Raw genomic sequence first — 17,596 nt, 5'->3', positions numbered from 1 at the left:
CAGTCTTATAGGACTTAGCGACTCTTTAAGTCTGGGAGTCTTAAGGACTCTTAGAGGGGAGGCAGAAGTTCTCCGGGAGCAGTTGAGAGGAGGTGGAGGTGCAGCTGCCTGGATGGTCCCCCAGGGCAGCCTGACTTTCTGCAGGGAGTGCAGGAGCCCATAGTGCGTGTGGATACTTCCCCAGCAGATGTATCCCACCACTTCCCACCACTGAGACCACAGTGGTGAAACTGCTGTGGATGTGTTTAATGAGTTGTCATATCATATCATCTGTGGACTGTTACAACGTTTGGAATGTCTAGCCACCAGTGTTAGTTTTAATCAGATATTTATTCTTCACTTCTGTTTTGTGATACTCAGAATGACAACCAATACTACAGTATAATTTAATACATGGAAGTCCTGTGTTGCCTGATACCTGATATAGCTGAAGAACTAAAAGGGCTTATGAAAAGCAGAAGTAACTGTATTTTAAACAATTGTTGACAGAGATATTGGCTACATTTTTTGCAATATTATTCTCAAATCCCATAGCAAAAACCCCTTTCACATTAAAAAGCCTTTCTTCTTTCTTCATTCTTCATTTTTTCTCTCTGCTTTGCTTTTCTTTCGTTTTCTTATTGTTTCTTCCTCTTTACTGAGCTTTCTTTTTTTCTTTTATCATAAAAATCTACTCATTATTATTGTTGTTCATTTTAACTAACTGTCAGATACAACTGGAGCAGAATTATAGAGTTATATATAACACATTCTACAGAAAGACACTATATTTTTACAGAAAGTTTTGTGTCATGCAAGACACCAGGTAGTAGCAATAAGCAGTGAGCAGTGTGTTTTGCAGTGCTTGCAAAATTAAATATCTCTCTCTTTATTTTTTCAGTGTAGGTTAACATGTTTTAAGTTACAGGTAATAGTTATAAACACCTTTAGTGGCTGAATGTTTTCTATATTCATATACATTATCGTAGTAGACTATGAGCAAGTCTGCAAAATTATATTATCACCTATCAGATTTTGCCACTATGCAGAAGTTTCAAAAGTGTCTTCACATGTCTATGTGAACCTGTTTCCTTCTACCTCCTATGGCACATACATGCCTGTAGAGCATGGCATGGCACCACAGCTACTGAATGCAGGGTCATTGAAAAAACATGCTTACGGTTGATGAGACATTTCCAAAGCAATTAAATGTATCTGGAAATCTTGTTTCTAAGGTTTCCATTGTGTAGTTGCTCCCATCGCCATCTTTGTTTGTTGAACTGGTCTCTCCTCACCACAAATACTTATTTTTCCAGATGCTTAAGTTGAGGTGCTGTGTCAAAATGTCTGTGAATGTATTTGCATAGAGGGAAACTCAGATATCCAAGTATTTCCATTCCTGTCCAAGTTATGTTCATGTCCTCAAACAGTGCTCTTAACTTTTGAGTTAAGATCCTAGAAATAAAACTTCATTTTCCTACAGGTTGCTTCTTAACTAACTGTTGAGAATAGGGAGAAGTGGTCAAAGATCAGATAAAAAAATACCAAAAAAAAAGGGAAAAAAACCCAACAACAACAAAAAACCACAACAGCTAGGAAGTTGTCTTGAGATAACAGAGAATTAGAAGCTCTTCTGTAAAGCCTACGTAGTCTTCATGTTTGTGTTCATAAGGTTCATCTTGGTGTTTGTGAGGTAGTATCCTTTCACTTTAGAGATACTGATACAGAGTAAACAAGGAAAAAACACAGGGATCCACTGCCAGTTTTACAGAAATTATTTTCAGAACGGAGCAGCATTTCAATAATCCATTACCCATAGCATGGCGAACCTTTTGTTAGCCCAAATTATGACATAGAAGTATATAGACTTAAAGCAAATTGAATGTTCCACTGATGCCACAGTTTATTCTGAAGATACAGTATTCAAGATAGGAAAGATAAGAGAAAGGCTGAAGTTACCACAGCACCACTGCTTACCAGGCAGCAATCCCCAACCTGTAGTTTTCCAGATAGAGGAACATTAATTACAGAGACAGAAACTGGGCTAACTCAGGTACAGGCTAATAGAGCTACATTTAAAACAAACAGACAACAAAAAAACAACCCCACAGTGGTGACTCCCACAGAATTAAACCTGCAGGTGCCTGAGTACTGAAAAGCTTAGCACCTTTTAAGCAAGTCCAGAGTGGACAGCAATGTACAGCAATAAAGGCTGACAGTGAATTAACAGGAACCCTGCAGTTTGTCACTGCTAACATGAATTAGCAAAGGTCTCCCGATTGCATCGTCTTTGCAAGTTGTGGTGATGTTTGCTTTCCCAGGAAGCTGCTTTTGGAAGCATATGCTCACTGTTTGCTTTCTTTATTTATGGCAGTGTCTGGAGGTCGCAGTCGCTTGCACCTTATCGACCTGGGCAGCTGCGTGAAAGTGCTCAGCAAAAACCGGGAGGGAAGCTCTGGCCTCTGTCTCTCATTGTCAGCACTGGGCAATGTCATCCTTGCCCTTGTCAATGGAAGCAAGCACATCCCCTACAAGTAAGTAGTCTTCTGTGTTGCACCTAAGGAGAAGATGCTTACAAGCAGTCTGCATATCTGGGCCTGAGACAGACGTGGGGTAAGTGGGGAGACACTCTGCTGGGGTCACCACAGCCCTCTTGAGGTACAGCAAAAACTGCCTGGGGTCCGATGACACCTGAGCTAACCTTCCATCTGCCACCTACACTGTATTTAACATTCAGGTTTCACAGGAAGAATCTTGCTGAAATATAACCCAGGTGTCTTACAGATCTTAAAGCTCAAAGTTCAGCATATTAGGATTTTGTTTTCTAGGACCGTTCAAAGATTAATTGAATGTTTAAAAGCATCTGAGAGCCGCTTTCCTGTTTGCTCCACAGAGACAAATGTTGCTGCCATAATGCAGCACTATAGAGAAAATTATTTTGTGGTTCATTGTGTGGAATTTAGTGCCTTGAAAATGCATGTCACAATGAGCATGCATGTTTGTTGTGAGATTCCTTCTGTTATCCAAGGTTACTTTCCCGTTTTTGCATGGCTTGAATCTCCATGTTAGCCTTTCATTTGCAAAAAAAGAGGTAGGCTTTATTTGTCACACTAGACAAGTGGCCTTTGCTACTGCAGGTAGCTTCTGGGAAATTAGAGGAATTGCTCACCTAGTGGGTATGTATTGTACTCATTTCTCTTCATCATTGTCTCACACCATTTGTCATGTGTGCAGGTCTGAAAGCAAGTTTGGATTCATTACCCAACCCAGACAGTCAGACAACCTTCCTACTCAGAAATTTCTGATTTTATGGATGGTATTGCTTTTCTCTAGCTTAAAGCCTAGGGAGTAGCAACTGGTGGCATGGGAATGGCTTACTGTAGCATCTTGAAATCGAACTACTAATGAATGTCAGCATTCATGAAGGACATATATATGAGTTCTGGAGTTAGGAGCAACAGGATGACATGAAAAACGAACCAAGTCATTCACGGATTATATTTCAGTCCATGTATTTTACCCTCCTAGTCATGTTAAAGACTGTAAACGTGATTATTTTCTCATACTCATTCAGGATTGCAAGGTATTGACAAGTTTTACTTGTTTGGTTTTGTCTTCATTTTGGAAAATAAACATGAATTTAGTTTGGTTACAATTTTGTTTTTCTTCTAACATATATTTTGAAAAACTATTTGGCAGTCTGGACTTAAAACGTGCTCTCTGGAAATATTCTTGTTGCTGGAATTCAGTCAGACTGGAATTCAGTTAAGGGCCAACCACATTTGTATGTGTAAACATTCGTGAAATGTTTTGTGGCTTGTACACCTAGTCATAGTGTGAAAATACTAATAGCTTGAACTCTGCATTTCACAAAGTGTAGCTCAAACTGTGCTCATCAAAACCCTGTCTTCCTTCCTGTCGGATTTTATGGACTTGAGGGAAGGCAGACTGTAGAAAGAGAAGAAATATGTTAATAATGCTCCCTAGGTTAGAACTAAGCATACAGGGAATAGTTACCAAATACAACAGCTGTCTTTCCTGGCAATGCTGACAGGGAGAAAAGCATTACTGAACATGTCTTCTACTTGCTGCACTACCAATTTCTTCTGTGATTCCCAGCTGTTGCATTTTTGAGCTTACACAGCCAGAGGTGCCAGCACACTTGCTCATAATTGTTTCTGTACTGCTGAAAGAAGATGAAAGCTCTCTTCAGGCCAGCACCTCCTCTGGAATTTACTAGGGTAAGAGAAGATAGTGTAGAGTGTAGGTATAGAGAAGTGGTTCATCATGTCTAAATCAGAGGTGATGTGTCTGTTTGAAAGGAGGACTTTAAGAATGTAATTTGAAAAAAAACATGTTGGCATATTTTGGAGCTAATTTTGTCCACTTCTTGCTTAGAAGAGTGGAGACAGCATTTTTTCCCAAATGTGGTCTATTCACGAGGAATGGAAACAAGAGATTTGGTGGCTGGGTGAGTGCAAGCACTGTTTGCTCAGTGATCCAGCATTACAGGTGTATGCTGCTCCTCGGTGGATAAGAGAGGAAGGGGGAGAGGGGGGTGTGCGCTGCCTTGTAGAAGCTTGTCTGAGCATCCCATAGACTGATGCGATATGTGTTCAGTATCATCTCTTGTTTAGAGCAGCAGCTAGCCTATCTAGCTGAGATCATTTGCCTTTATTTAGGGGTGTTCTCTTTCATTATCAGGGATAAAATTATAATTTTGATAACTACCTTTTTTGAGTGGGACCAAACAAAAATGAGTGGTTTCTTGTGTGCCAGAGCTGCACATTGTGTGTGTGGTCTCAGCAAATTTCCATAGAGCAGCAGACAAAATGGAGCATCTTTTCTTTATCTGAGCTATTAAACAGCCATTAAGAATTTTATGGCTGCCTGTCAGTAGGCACTGCATGGCTTCCTGGGAGCGCAGAAACTCACCATTTCATACACATCAGATTTTCTCTTACTGCAGAAATTGAGTTCTCTCAACTCTGAGAGGCTGCAGGCTCTTAAACTCCCTTCAGTGCTGTATCCAGCTTTATCTCCGCAGGTAGTAGTTGAAGGGAAAAGCTTGTTCAGTTTCATAGCTGGTATAAGCAGATGCTACTGCTTTGCCTTCAGTGGGCTGTGTGTTTATGCCAAGGATGAATTTGCCTCTCTGCCTGCACTCTCTATGAAAAAGTCATGTTGCTTTTGAACACATTTTGCATTTTTTTTCCTTCCCTGTAAAGCTAAGCCTTGGAAGCCATTAAGTTGGAATCTTTCTCCCCCATCATCCTGCACCCCCCCCCCCCCCCCATCCTTTTCCATTTTGGGAATAGTAACACAGATGGACAGTGGCTTTAGGAGGAAATTGTCTACTAACGTTGTAAGAAAGTAATGTAGACATTCTCAGGCATCAAACAATACATGTTGACATGGTTTGGGATCTTGTCCTGCATTCAACTTAAATTCCACGTGGGTCTGAGGAATGGGTAGACATCCCTATAATGGACAACGACATGCAGCTAATGAGTGACCAGGCCATGATTCCTGAGAGTTTGTATCTTTCATGTATGTACTTATAATCTCTCTCTAATATCTCAGTGGGTTATCTCTCTATCACTATTAATGTCCAGACCTATTTTGAACCTTACTAAGTGCATCATTCTGTTATGGTATGAACAAGTGAGTTCTTCCAGCTCAGTATCTTCTCTAAAAATAGAATTTTAATTTGACTTCAGTACATTTCCATTTAATGTCACCAGTTTCTTGAGTTATGAGCAATAATTATTTTCTCCTCAGGAACATCAAATATATTAAAAAAAAATAGAAAGTGGCACCTGCAAGCCCAGTGAAGAGCAAAGGAGTCAACTCATGCCCTGAGCAAGTTTGGCAGGGCTCAGATCTGCTTCAGGAGGAGGGTTTTACTAAGCTGCAGTAATTGTTAGTGCCATTTTATTTTTTTAAGAGCATTTCTGCTTTACATTAGTGCTGCATTATCTTCCTTTGATTTCCAAGATGAATGTGTTTTAAACCCTCAAATGAATACCCATTTACACAAACTCCAGATACTGGTTTATATAGCTCACCACTCAAAAATTACTCCAGTTGCTAGGCAACAGGGGTGGTGATAATTCATGGTAATGCTGTTTTGGAAATAATCATTTTTATACATTTTAATGACTATGAGAATGTAAGAAACTGTTTCAAAAAGTGCAAGGCCGTATGTATTTCTCTTTCAGAAATTGTTGCTTGTTTTATTTAACAGGCTTCTCTCTTAATGTGCTATCCCAATGTGCTAGTGTTTTTGGAGTCATCATATATTTTGAACTACATGCTTATGCTTATCCAAGGAGGGAGCCTTGTCCGTAAAATAGATGGGTGTGAGTCAAAAGCATGAATTTTATTCTTGGCACTTTTGCTTCTCTGTCACATGGTTGCACTTCCTCCTAGATCTTACATGCTGGTATTAATGTTTTTGTCCTATCTGTAGAAAACAAAATGGTAATAAGTGACTGGTGCAAGCCTGCACAAGAGACTTAGTGGCAGAGCAGCCATACTTTAAGATCTAATCTGGTGCTTAAATCATGGGCTAATCCATTCTTTCTTTCTGCATGATCTTTCGAAAATAATTTATTTCTGTATTTATTTATTTATTGCTATTTATAAAACTCAGTTAGAAAAAATTCAAGTAGGACTTTGTAAAGGTCATTCAGACTTGGCCAAAAGCACTACTTACGTTTTAACTGTTGCTGGGACTCTGTTGCCTTATTTTTTCACTTTTTTTTGACTTAAGGACATCCTTAATGGGATGCAAAATCTGGGTTTTTTTGGTCAAGGGTAGGCTATTATTGCTTTTAAGTGAAGAGGAGAAAAAGGAAAGTATTGGATTATAGTATTGTGGTATAAAAGATGAGCCTAAAGAATATGCTGTTTATCAGATATTGTCTTTAAACTATTAGTTAATTATTGAAGTAAAAATGAAAATAAGGTTTGGATGGATCCAATAATTCAGGTTATTTTATTGGTTAAATGAGTGTTATTTATGTACAGTTGTTTATCTGTGTAAAAAACAACTGTGAAGAGAACTTACCTTTGCATTTATAAGATGAGTATAAATACTTTTGCTCAGAAGAAATGTAAGTGAAAACTTTTCAGGAAGATATAAGGAAAGCTAAAAGCCAGTTCACAGTATATTTCTTATACAATAACAAGTATTAGTACTGGAGACTTTATCCTCATTTACCATCTTGTACTAAGTCTTGGTTTTGTGGGATTCACACAACCATGTCTGTTTACTGGGCCTAAGAATTTAATGCCAAAATTGAACTATTTGCCCAATGAGCAATCTGTGTATTGGTTACTTCATCTGTGCCTAAGCCTAAAATAACTTCTTTTTTTGTTTGTTTTAATTGAGATATTTCAGTTTCTAATGCTGGATCTAGCAGACTTCTGTTTCTTGCTTTTCCTTCTCCTCAATGAGAACATGGTACAAAGACCACAGAAAACCTCAGAAAAAAATAATCTAGTGCTGCCTTTGGAATCTCCAATCTTTCTGTGTTAATTTAGTATTTAATATATTAGAAGTGGATGAAGAACTGTTTTGCTGTTTTACTTGTGGAAATGTGTGAGCAGATGAAGGGGAGATAATGAAAACGAGGACATTAGTGACAGCTGAAACAGAATCACAGGAGTGGGAAATGGCCCCAATGAATGGGAGAGCTCTGAGAAACACTGAGATAATATGCAGATGAGACAACAATACATGGAGGAGAATGGGGAAGCAAAAGAGAAATTAGCCCTTTCAAAAGCAGGAATAAGCCTAAGAAATACCCCTGAATGAGTCAATTGTAGGAGGGTGGTCAACAGAGATTCCATTTAATGTGAAATAGTTCCTAATTAGCTATCAAAAGACCTGAGCTGCTCTGGAACAGAAGAATTTTTCCATGATGTTGGCAGCCAGGTCATATGGACCAGAGCCTTGACTAATGGACAGTGAAGCTCCTGGAGCAATGCCAGGTTACACCAGCGGAGGAACTGGCCTTAGGTACATGCTCTTTGACACGAGCCAGAGTGCTTCGGCAAAATGGAGGGGCAGTGTAGTTGACAGCAAGAAGTGAGCGCTGAAACACTGTCAACATAGATATAACGAGGACTTGGAACATCTGGCAATTACTCTCACCTTTGGGGTTTTTCTGTAGTTAACAGTTTTACTAGGTTGAATTTTTGACACTTCATTCCAGGGAACTACATAAAATAGACAGAATCAGGGATGTACAGTCTGCGAATGTAGGAAAACTTCTTGCACTTTATTAGAGTAATTTAATCTGCAACTCAGGAGGATAACGGATTTTGCATGCTCGAGCAGTCGCTGTTGTAGTGTTCATCAACAATGCACTTTATTGTAGGACAGTTTGTACAGCTGACAGTGCAGATTTGAGCTTTATCTGCACATGTCTTACAGTACTGTGTTTCATCATCAAGTTAATGAGAGATAGTAGACAAAATCCCCGGGGAAAGCTTCACTGGAGCTGCCATTCCCCAGCTTTGGGTTTTCAACTCAGTCCAGCCAGACTGGCAACGGCACAATTGTTGGAGCAGAGGTGTCTGTGTGCATGTGTGAGTGAGTGTGTTGCATTGACTGAGCCTGGGCCCTTGTTACACCAGTTTTACAACAGACCTCCGTTGACATGGCTCCATTCTGCACAAGTGTTCAAGTGGGAAGAAAGCAGCCTCATGAGCAAGCTGTTTCAACCCTCTTTGAACCACTTGATGAATTGCCACTTGACAGATACTGAAATAAGCAAATAAAGATGGACTGCAAAATGAAACGAGAAGGGAAGTGCCTATGGTTTATAGTCAGATTTAATAGCAATTACTAATTGCATTTAAATAGCCATTCCTATCAGCAGCAGATAGCTGCATCATGGAAGGACACTACTTTGGTCCCAGGCCAGCACAGACAGGACTGGTAATGAACAAGCAATCCAGCAGTGTGCAGTTATTGCTGAAATATAACTTGTGTGGGACCCAAACAGGCCATTGTGGTGACTTCATCTACAAATGAGTCTGTATTTAATTCATTAAAATGCCATTTTGAACTTTGAGTCAGGTTATCCAGCAGTTTATTCTCACCTGTTCCACCACTGGTTCAGGCTCAATTGAACACTAATATATTTTCTTTGGTGGAAATGTGGTGATAATTCATTCCATGTATAATTGAATAATTTTTCAATAGCAATAATCTTGGAATAACTAGCTCTTGTGCAGTGCAGCAAATTATCAAAAAGTGTGTAGTAATATTTATTAGCCCTACTTCACATTTTTGGTTATCTCCAGTTTCTTGAATAGTTGCATATGGATATGATCTGTGAAGTTAACTTTTGTTTCCCTACTGATCCTTCTTTCCCTACACAAAACCAGTGTGACTCAGGGCAAGAGAGCAGAGGCATCCCACTGCAGATGACCAAAGAAAATAGCTTTTCTTTGTATAATGCTAGCATGTAACCCCTAGTTTGGAGTCAGGCATCTCATCACGAAGAGGTTACAGTCTGGAGAAAACTGAAAAGAGAAGCAAAAAGAATTATGAATGGTCTGAGATAAAAGTGTTGCTCACCTGGAAGAACCCTGGAACAGAAATAAAGCTTCATTGCTGGCAGGGAAAAGGAGACCTCTGAGAGGGAAGATGACAACTGCTCTGTAGTACTTCAAAGACGTGAATACACACGGGAGGAGAGAATTTTTTCTGGTGAGACAGTGACAGAACGATTTCTTATCCTTAAGTAATGAGACAGAGGAATTTAAAGTTGAAAGCATGCTAACAGTGATTCTTGTTAGTCAATGGAATAACTTCCCAAGAGCTGAAGTGAAAACTTCATTGGTAGAATGATTTAAAAGCAAAATAAACATGTAACTAATGAATATTAATGAACAGTTCTATAATAAACAGTTCCAGATTGGTTAGGAGCTAGGCTTATGCAATTTCACTGCAGAGTTCTGGGGCCAAATCTTCAACAATTTTCAATAGCTGTACTTGCACTTTAATAATTTATCTTCATCCTTGCTTAGTAAGTGTTGGTGCATGACAAACAGTTATACAAATAAACAATAAGACATGTTCTAGTGTGTCTGCCAGAATCTCCTCTGCTTTTAGGAGGCTGAAAACTAGCAGTCAGCTGGATTATTACAGTTGAATGCCATCAAATAAATCCAGAAAAGTCTCAGCAGTGTCTTTCTCAAGACTACCCTAGAAGGGATAGGGGATGTCCAATGCATGTCTGTGCCAGATGATTTAACTCAGTTAACTACTTTACTTCATCATTTGGTTACACTGTTTTTTTAAGGTCTCTTTCTCTTTGAGTTGCAAATCAAGTTCTCTCAGTGCTTGATCCAAACTCAGTGTAAATCAATGGAAATCTTTCTATTGGGCTTTGGCTTAAGCCCACAGATTAGAAAACATGCTTATATCTAATTAGATGAGATAATCCTCAAATCCTTGCTAAGGGATATTGTATAGCATAGTTCATGTTCAGGGTTTGATGATTAACAGCTTATTTGTTGAAAGAGGCAGCATGAGGTTCCGTGTTGCCTAGTGATGAGTTTGTTTGGGATTGCAAGGGACGTGACTGATGGAATTGGTGAATGTGAAAACTGGAAATACACAATCATCAACTGACTGATTGCAAATGGGTCTGTGACCATGAATTTGGAGCTCAAGAAGGTTATACAGACACTTGCCACATAAATGGGGATTTGTGACTGCTGAAGTGGCACAAGCAAGACTATCTGATTTTCTTCTCAATATATATAAATAGTATTTGTGACCTTAACTTAAAAATAAACAAAAACTTAGTTTACATTTTCTGGGCAAATAGTTGAACAATTTTCCTTCATACTCTTTCTTTTTTTGGACTCTATTTAACACCATCCCCTCAAAGGAGTGACAGACCCTAGAAGCTTTGAAGAGAATTGCATGGTTGTAAATAGGGAATATTTCAGCCAGTTTGTCTTATTGCTTCAAGAGCATTTGAATGCCACTGTATCTGCAAGATTTTTTTTTCCATACGAACTTCTATTGACGTTCTTATTTTCATACCATGTTTGAGAGGAAAGCAATGAAGACAATCCTCTTGTGCTCTTCAGGTAACTGCTATCTTCTGCTGAGTGATCAAAGTTTTCTGGCTGGTGGTTGCCTTTGGGCCTGTACACGATGAACAGATGTGAAGTGAATTTTTAAAAATATGCACTGACTTTTCAGAGTTAAGCAGTCTGGTTAGAATGATTTTCTGAAGTATTAAAATTAGCTCTCCCTCCTGCTGCAGAACAAACTTGTTAGATTATTTTAATTTTTAAAATTTTGTTTGTTTATAAATGACATCAGGTGACATGCTTTTTAGCAATATGTGACAAAACTCAGTGAAATTAATTTCAGGCAGCAGATTTAACTGTTTAGCTGTATTTTTTTTCTCATCACCCCATCAGCAAAACTGTTTAACCTGCCATATTTAAAATTATTTTCCAATGGGTTATTTTTAAGGGTGAGGGGAGTTAGTAAATTGTTTCTCTCCCTATTCCTTAGTTTGTGCTTTTGGGCACAAATAAAGCTTCACTCATTTTGAAAATCAGTGACAAAATGCACATCTGTACTGTCAGAAACATCATCCCCTCTGGCTCCCTTTGGTAAAGCTGGTCCTGCAGAGCAGAGAGCTGGGTAGCAGAATGATGGCTGGGGCTGTTTTGGGTGCTGTTACAAACCTTGGAGCAGTGGAGATTTAATCTTCAGTCTACAAATGGAACAAAAGGAGAAAGTTGGCAGCTGCCATAGACATGAAGGGATTTTGGGGCTTTGAAAAGGATGCATAACGTATTACACTCTTTGCAGGAGTGGATGCTCTCACTGGTTGAAGTGTCTGTCCTGCTGCCCTCGCCGTAGGCAGCTTGCACAGCCTGCAGGACCGGGGGTGTCCCGTCTGCCTCCCATGGGAGCTCTGGAGAGCAGGGCCCTCACACAGTGCCTGTGTCGCCCATGCCAGCCCCTTTGGGCAGCTCAGACTGCACTGGGCGCCTGTGCCGCTCGACATGGAGACAGAGAGCAAGCAAGGGGAGCCAGCTGTGAGGTGAGCTGTTAAAAGCACCTTGTCATCTCTGTGCAAGCAGGACCTGAATCTCCTCGGAGCTGTCTTTTAAGGATTGAACACAATTTTTATGTCTGCCTCCAGCTATAAACAGAGTAGCGGAATCTTTTATGCTCCTAGACGGCATTTCCTCTCTCTTGCAAACAACAGTTTTCACAAACTCCATGTGATGTGCTTTGAAGTTACACATCTGTGAAAGAGGACAGGAATTAGATGCAGTATCCAGATCTGCTACCTAGTTTTGCTGCATAACAAAAAAAAAATGTTTCCAAAGGTATGATGTTCGAGAAGTAACTGCACTTTTTCCGAGAGGGAAAGAGCATTCTACGAGCTCTGTGTACTCAGGCCATGCCACCATGCACCTCCTGAATCCTGTTCATCTCTCGTGTGTGGATATTGCCGGAGTGATGGGACAGTTTTCATGCCAAAAGGAGCTAAAGGAAACTGCTGTTGTTGCAGTAGTTTACACTGATGTGGAAGATGAGCTGATGGAGGACCGAAGCTGAATAAGATTTTACTCTGAAAATACGGTTCTGTAAAAGAAAAGCATTTGCCACCCTACCACATTGTGTGACACTGAGATTTGTGGAAAACTCCTAATTTTTTTTTTTTTCAGCCAACGGTTAAGGTTGATTACTGTGGAGTATGTTTTACAGAAAAAGTGAGGTTGTGCTTTGGTAACCTTTAGAATCTTTGCATCATACAGAACACAAAATAAGCCTGTTAGGCTGGTAACAGATTTTCTTCTCTCTTGTTAGGTGACTGCTCCCATTTTGGATTCTATGTGCTTTGTAATGTCATCATAATCAGAAGCTTTTGTTGGTTTTGAGCTACTCTTGATTGCAGTCCTCTGTGGGCTCCTTTGCCTGGAATCATTTGTGTATCAGACATAAACATCAAATAGGTTACACAACTAGTGAAGTCCTTTGAGTCCATTTGCAGGTTCCATGTCCATGCCCCTCACGCTCCTCAGCTCAGCAAGCACCCTGGCAATGAGGGTGTTTTCTCGGGGAAGGCTCTGGCTGCTGTGAATCTGAATGTGATGCTTTGGGTCTCTCTACTGTACATGCTCCTGGGGCCAGGCACCTGTCTTCCCAGCAAGGTCAGGGCTTGTCCAGGCAGGAAAGGTACATGATGCTTCTGCAGCACTATAGCAAAACTTCTCTAGTCTCTACTGGTATCACAAACACATCTGCTAGGTGTACTCTGAGAATTGAAACGGATTTTTTTATCCTCCCAAGAAAATTCATAGTTTTGCGTCAACCTTTCTACCAAATATCTTTTTTTCACAGAGAGATAAGACAATGAAAGCAAAGAATTACAAGCAAGTTGGTATGTATATTTGACAATAAATTGGTTATTGGAAACAGATACCACAATAAGGTTTTCTTTACAAGTTGGCTAATTTGATTTGAGAAGAATTTACATTGTTTAATATGTAAGATTTTTAATTTTCTCTGATAATGCTATAACATCACACCCATGCAAAAGAGAACATAACCCTTAAAAATACATTTTTAATTCCATTGACCATGTTCCATCCATCCATGGTGCTTCTTTGTGGAGTAGTACTGTTTGTTTTAGGGTATCTCAGCTACACACTAATAACCCTTCAGTTGCTTAATCAGGGAGCAAACTGCTGTTGCTAAAGTGTACCAATGCTTATTGTCTTAAATGCAAAGGGATAGAGTTAGGTGTTCTAAGCTGACATTATAAATTATATGCTGCCCATATGACCTTTCACTACATTTTGCAAGAGTGTATTCTCCTTGGTTATATTCTCATAATATGTAATAGGAATATGTACAGTGCTTTTTCCTTTTGTCTCATTTCTCATAGTAAATCAACATCTCCCAGACCGTGGTCTGATTATATTCCTGTTGAGACATTTCTGGCAGTTAAACCTGCAAACCTTTGCATATTTGAGTAGAGAACATTATTTTGTGAGATCTAGAAAGGTGGGCAGAGCGTGGCAAGCCTTCACTCCCCTTGCTGTGCAGGTTCCAAGATGGGGAGTCCTGAGAGATTCCTGCTCCTTTCATCCATTGCAGGAAGAAAAATTCTCCACCACCACATGTAGGAAAAAGGTCCAGCTTCTTGCAGATCAAAGGCTATGTACTTTCTTAAGTTCAGGGCTAGGTGAGTGTTCAGAACTCGCTCAGCACACTGTCCTCTGCCATTATCCAAGTTTTGAATTGCGCAAGTATAGACCAGCAATGGTTGTGTTTTAAGTAGTTGATTTAGAGACATATTTTGTTTTTTGAGGCATTATAAATGTGCATTTTGACCATGTCTGTTTTTGACTTCAAGTAGGATCCAGTAAACGCAGAGCACAATATTGATATTGTTCAGTGTATCTTATACTTTTCAGAGAAGAAACTCCAGCACAGTTAGACTGCAGGAAATGAGATACCCCTTAAATGTGGTCTTGTGCTGCTTCTCATTTCTCTTAATCTGTTTATAGTAATTATTAAATATAGAACTTTTACATCCCATGATGCCCTTAATTTACACAAGCTTTACAGAATGTGGATGAGATACATTTTCCTAACTGTTCCTAGCTACATCTTGTCATCTTGAATCCTTTTTATTCATTAACAAGTGGTAACATGATGAAACATCTTGTTCTTTTCATTCTTTATCTCCAATATATTTCAGAAGTCATTTTAATTTATCATAAGAGTTCTGGCACATAGCTGTGAAGCACCCATTGTGAGTGCTGCAGTATCTTTAGTCTGCAGTTATTCAGAATCTGAATTCTGGCTGCAGTTTCTCAAATACTTTCATAATCCCAAGCAGGTGGGGCAGAAGAAGGCAGGCAGGATTGGAAACCACATTTCTGATTCTGAGCCATTCCAGAGGCCCAGCATCCCATGTTAAACCTTCTGGAAGCTTAACTGGGAGCAGGCATCCCAGGATGCCTGTTGGGCCACCCTGGTCCCTGACATCTCCACAGCACACAGCACTGTGGCATTGTCTCTGATATATCTCCTCTACTAGCAACAGTCACATCCTCGCAATCATCCCCTATGGTAGACTTGTAGGAGACCCACAGGAAATAGTGTCTTGGCTTCTGTCTCAGTGACCGTCCTCCGAAACATTCTCTCATACTATATATAATGCTCTTTTACATCATGAAGGTCTAGAGATGTGTGAAGCTCTCACCCTTTTCTCTTTTCTGTTTGCATGGTCTGAAAAGGAATGGTATGTTCTGCTGTGTTAATTGATTAAATGACATCTATCATAACATAAAGAGATGAAACAGAATTATTTTTTCTCCCATGTTGCCATTTAAAGCTCTCAATTCTGCTCAGATCATTAGCGTATAATTTTCAGATGAGCTAGCCAGAAGGTCCCTAAATAAAAATTAGTAGAAGAGATTAGCTAGGAAAGCTAAACTGGTAATGAGCTGTTGCACTGTGGTAATGTGCTAGGTTTATAGCTCATATCTAGCCCTAATCAGTGGTAAGTGCAAGTTGTCAGCATTTGATATCTAATTGGTGTTTCTTGGAATTACACTGCAACAAACACACTAATATGAAAACAAAGATTTTCTTCATATATGTCAGCTTAAGAGTTAATTATAAATGCTGGGATCAAACACACCTTTTAGCTACACTATGTGCAAATCTGCTACGCTGAGGGAAGTATAAACTTTAGTCCCTTTTGGATCATTCTTACTTTTTTGAAACTGGTACAGTAGCAGCTTTGAAAACAGAATGGGACCTTTAAACCATTTGCTATGTATTTAATATGTCACACATAATACAAAAAATAACTAAACCTGAATTACTGGAAAATAGTAACAATGCAATAATAACTCTCATAACAACCCATTTGTTATTGATTGTATTTACTCCACATTCATTTGAGAACTGCTGTCCTCCCACAGAATTAATTGGACATAAAATCATAACAAGGATCTGAAAAATTATAAAGCAGGAATGATCTAAGCTGTAGGACATGAGAGACTTAACAGCCTGACTAACTTGACATCTGTGAGTTGAGATTTTTGTCATTGCATAGCTATAATTAGGTGGCTCTAATCACTCTCATAATGCTAATACGGGAAATGTCCTGTCTGTCCTCAGTAGCTGGTGGTGGGAATGACTGCTATGCACAACGTTGTGCTTCAAAACCGTGAAGCCTGACAAAGTCTGCAAGCAGGATTGGCCCTGACAGGCATCTTCCGAGAGATATTTAGCCACCTCTTGAGAGGCTGAAGCGTACATGATCACACCATCTCACTGCTATTCATCCAAATATATATTTTTAATTGGCTGTTTAATTGACCGTTTCCAATCAGATTTAGCACAGGGACAGGCCTTCTGATATCTGAGGTCTATGCAAGACTCCTGGGACTGGGAGAGGAACAAAGCAGAAGCCGACTGGGCCACAAAGCTGTGAAGCCAGCAGGTAACCCGCTCCATTGCATGCTGCCTGATGCCGGCCAGCCAGCACGCAGCAGCCAGCTGGGAGATAGAAAGGAGCTGCAGCCAGAGGAGATGAGTTAGGTGGGATATGGCAAGGTGAGGTCATAGGGACTGTGCAGAAAAGGGGACAGCAAAAGTGCAGGAAAAGGAGGAACACAGGACACAAACCCAGAGGAAACTAGTCTTCATTAATTCCTCTATTTATAAAACAACCTGTTCATTTATTCAGATCCTCATCAGTTGAAATGCAATTAGATGTATGTATTTTCCTGCTGAGCAAAATTCATACAGTCAGCAGACAAACACCTCTCTAAATGATTTGCTCATCAGTGTGTATGGAGGAGGAGGGATAGAGAGGAGCTTAAATTAGTTCGGTGCTAGATAGTCTGAATTAAGTGATCAATTTTTGTTGCTACAATAGCTGCTAAAGTTAACAATGAGATGTTAAGGAAGTCCTGCTACAACAAAAAGTCACTATTAGCATTCAGATGAGACAGGAACAAATCCTGAAGGCCTGAGTTAAAACTCACTTTAGAGTAAATCCAGACAACAGATATTGCCTTCTCAGAGGGTAAGCCTTTTTGGATACATCCCTCACTGGGGTTTTATGCAGATATGATACCTAATGTCTACATTTCTAGGTGAAAGAACAGAGGTAAAGGTAATCTGCTTGGACCTGAGTAAATAACTGAACTGGTGTCTCCTGAGGAATTATTAGTTAAATTGAGGAAGACAAGGAACTGTAAGATGCATTAGGTAATGAAGACTGATGAGACAACAGTACCTAGCATTGAAGTGGGAGCTATCAGAATAGAGGGAAGGCCACCTGGGAAGTTCTTCAAGGACCAATTTTGGGAGAGATTTTGTTTAGTGTTATTATCAGCAGCCTTGGCACACAAAGCAGGAGCATGCTAATCGTAGTGACTGGTTCCACAAAGCTGAGAGCCATCATCCAAAAAAAAGGAAGATCAGAACATCAAATGGGAGCAGCTGTGGGACCTCGAGGGCTACAGTAATAGAAATGGAACTAATGCAAGGACTTGCCTTGATGGACTGTTAATAATTTCTACT

General features: G+C 39.7%; 1 protein-coding gene across 1 annotated transcript in view; it reads left to right on the top strand.

The window, feature by feature from the left end:
- The window catches only part of KIF26B (kinesin family member 26B), a gene marked incomplete at its 5' end in the record, with an annotated part of 296,561 nt that overhangs the window by 243,688 nt on the left and 35,277 nt on the right, over nucleotides 1-17,596 (top strand). Inside the window, one exon of the mRNA XM_082049316.1 lies at nucleotides 2,354-2,513. Within this exon, the coding sequence (XP_081905442.1) occupies nucleotides 2,354-2,513 (160 nt within the window). The remainder of the gene's footprint in view (nucleotides 1-2,353; nucleotides 2,514-17,596) is intronic.

Source organism: Streptopelia decaocto (assembly GCF_964273445.1).
Source record: "Streptopelia decaocto genome assembly, chromosome: 3".
Classification (NCBI taxonomy): Eukaryota; Metazoa; Chordata; class Aves; order Columbiformes; family Columbidae; genus Streptopelia; species Streptopelia decaocto.
Note: the sequence above shows the minus strand (reverse complement) of the source record. Positions and strands in the feature narration are given on the sequence as shown.